This window comes from Batrachochytrium dendrobatidis (assembly GCF_000203795.2).
Source record: "Batrachochytrium dendrobatidis JAM81 unplaced genomic scaffold BATDEscaffold_24, whole genome shotgun sequence".
Classification (NCBI taxonomy): domain Eukaryota; kingdom Fungi; phylum Chytridiomycota; class Chytridiomycetes; order Rhizophydiales; genus Batrachochytrium; species Batrachochytrium dendrobatidis.
Genome location: NW_006281121.1, coordinates 17,114 through 19,781, shown reverse-complemented (window position 1 = coordinate 19,781; position 2,668 = coordinate 17,114). Strand labels below are relative to the sequence as shown.

The following is a 2,668-nucleotide window of genomic DNA, read 5'->3' as shown; positions in this document are numbered from 1 at the left end:
AATATAAAAATGGTAGGTACGGGAAACACTCTATTTTCGAGGAGGCAATGGAGGCTGTTGGCTAGATGTGCCAGTGGAAGTATTGGGCATGGAACTGGCAGCAGCAGCAATGCCAACGGTTTCATAAACCTGACCCAAGATCCGCAAAGCATCAGCACGTCGTTTACGTAACTCGGTCGACACACCAGGTGCATCTCCGAGAGCATCGTCGCATACATCGCGTAGCACAGATTCAACTTCTAATTTGGATCCTCTCCACAAAGCTTCTAGTCCCTTTGTTGCCGCTTCATATTCCAACTGCGTGCGGAGTTCTTGCTCCTGAGGTGTCAGTTCGACTTTGACATCCTCATCAACAGTCTTTTCACCTCCTTCACCTGTTTTTTTTGTTTTTTTATCCATTTCTTGAAGTTTGGTGAATTTGCTTTGCAGATCTAGAGCCGTACGAAACGTCCCGACCGTCTCGTTTAAAATGTGAGTTTTTTCTTTGATAGCTCCGCTTACTCGAGACCCAAGTCCCCATACTCGATGCCATAGCACAGCACCCCCATCCTCTGCAGCAATTTTGGCAATCCACTGATCAGCTTTTAAAACATAGGTGAATCCAATCGCTCTCAACAATTCGGGTCCATAGCTTTCCAAAGCAAGTTGTTGAGCTTCGATAGTAGACAAAGCACGAAACGTGTCGAGTGATTCGTTTGCCAAGCTATTCAAAGAGATCCCCAAAGGTGGAGAAGAAGTAGGATCAGGAAATGGAAACGCATCAGTGTAAAGCGAAAGCTTGGCAACAAGATTATGCGACAGTTTCTGAATACGTTCTTTACGAATCAAACGACGTTGTTTGTACATCAATGCCGAGTCTTGTTTGGCTTGAGTGGTAGCATCTGTAGATGGCACTTCTGTTCCCGAGTTGATGGTAGAAGAGTTGGAGTCAGTGGTCAAGTCATTAGATTTGGATGGATTTTTTGCAGCCATGACGTCTTTAAAATCCCGAGCAATGGATATTTCACCAATGATATCAACAAACATATCACCACCAAACTGTTGTCTGAAGAATTGTTCTGGATCGACAAACACAGATCCTTCAGAACCCACTGCAGCAGCCTTTCCATGAATATTATAAAATGAACGACGCTGTGGATCCGACAAGACTAAAATTTAAACATTAGTATAGTTTTTCTGGATACACATGAACCATCAAGTCTGTACCTTGATAAGCTTCAGATATTTGTTTAAACATTTCTTCAGCCAATGGATTGTCCAAGTTTTTATCAGGATGACACTTTATAGCCTTGAGATAATACGCCTTTTTGATGACAGCACTAGACGCCGTAGCAGGAATCTCCAACAAATCATAATATTCCATATCGATTGGATGGTCATCTAAATCAATCATGAAATTAGAAGACAAGAATCATCCTTTTTCAAAGGTTTTACAATTACCTGAACCAGTTTTTCCAAGAGTAGTTTTTGGTCTGCGACTGGAAGCATTGTTGGTAGATTGGTCCGAGGCATTTGTAGTTTTTTTAGCAGAAACAGATGGAGTCTGTTGAACAGCAGAAGTTGGAATAGAACAAGTCTCTACAAGAAAATCAAACCACTCTATAAACAGAAAAGGCATAAGCTGGAGTAGCAGGAAGATAGAATTCAATGACTACAGAACAGTTTGGACACTTTGCAGTGACAGAAGGTTTTGGTCTCCTCGATTCAATAACAGGAATATGAGTTGAATCGCTCATGTTATCAACAACCAAATCTCAGCAAATGCAAAATGGAACACTTGTGTTGGGTTGCGATTTCCTTGATATTGTTGGAATTGCAGGCTTACAAACTCATTTTTATTAGAATGTCAGCAAGAGTTGTTGCACAATACAAAACTGCATTTCGCGATATTATTGTTGAACGGTTTAAACCAGATTCAATAGTAAATGTGTCGTTTTGTTGATTCAAAAATGTATATTTCGTAAATGAAACTCATCTTCAATTGTCTGATTTACAAGTTGGTTTTGGAATACTTGAAATAGTACCGCAGTATGTATTGAACAGTGGAAAATGTAAAAAAACAATAGTAGTATAGATAGGGCACTGAATGATACTACTCTTCTTGGTAGATGCTCTCTGCTAAAAGTTGTTCAAAGTGTCTGGAGTTGATCTCGCCTGTGACAGGTGATTTATGCTAAAATGCCATGAACAATCAATGTCAAATATAATGGTCAAGACTCGGTGCTTTATTCATACAAATAATTGTCTAATTCATTCCAACCCAAATGTACTATCTCAAGTACTTTCAACCAGACTAAGGAGCAAGTTTGTTTCTTCCATTCGAGCAACAGGGGAGCAATTTCGTGTAGAGAAGCCAAAGTCAATGATATATGGATTCCCAGATTCATCAATCAAGATATTCTCCTTTTTGATATCGTTATGTAGAATACCGGCCTCGTGAATGCTTTCGAGTGTTTCCAACAACTTCTGCTTTTGCTGTTCAGTGAATCCATTGGCCACCGTACCACAGATAGAAACACCTACACAGTACAGAACGTCCTCCACAAACCCATGACAAACGAATCTAGGTATGCCATTCCCTTGTAGCCCCGATAGCTGTTCATACACAGAAACCTCATTCAGCAATTCTGGAAGCATTTCTCCGTGCTTGGCAATATCAGCAACCTTG

At 40.5% G+C, this 2,668-nt stretch overlaps 1 protein-coding gene across 1 annotated transcript; it reads right to left on the bottom strand.

The window, feature by feature from the left end:
* Positions 1-30: 30 nt before the first annotated feature.
* Positions 31-1,393, bottom strand: BATDEDRAFT_14991 (uncharacterized protein; the record flags this gene model as incomplete). Its single annotated transcript, XM_006683103.1, has 4 exons — positions 31-431; positions 543-703; positions 758-1,148; positions 1,207-1,393. 4 exons carry the CDS (start codon positions 1,391-1,393, stop codon positions 31-33), a joined length of 1,140 nt encoding a protein of 379 aa, XP_006683166.1.
* Positions 1,394-2,668: the final 1,275 nt, after the last annotated feature.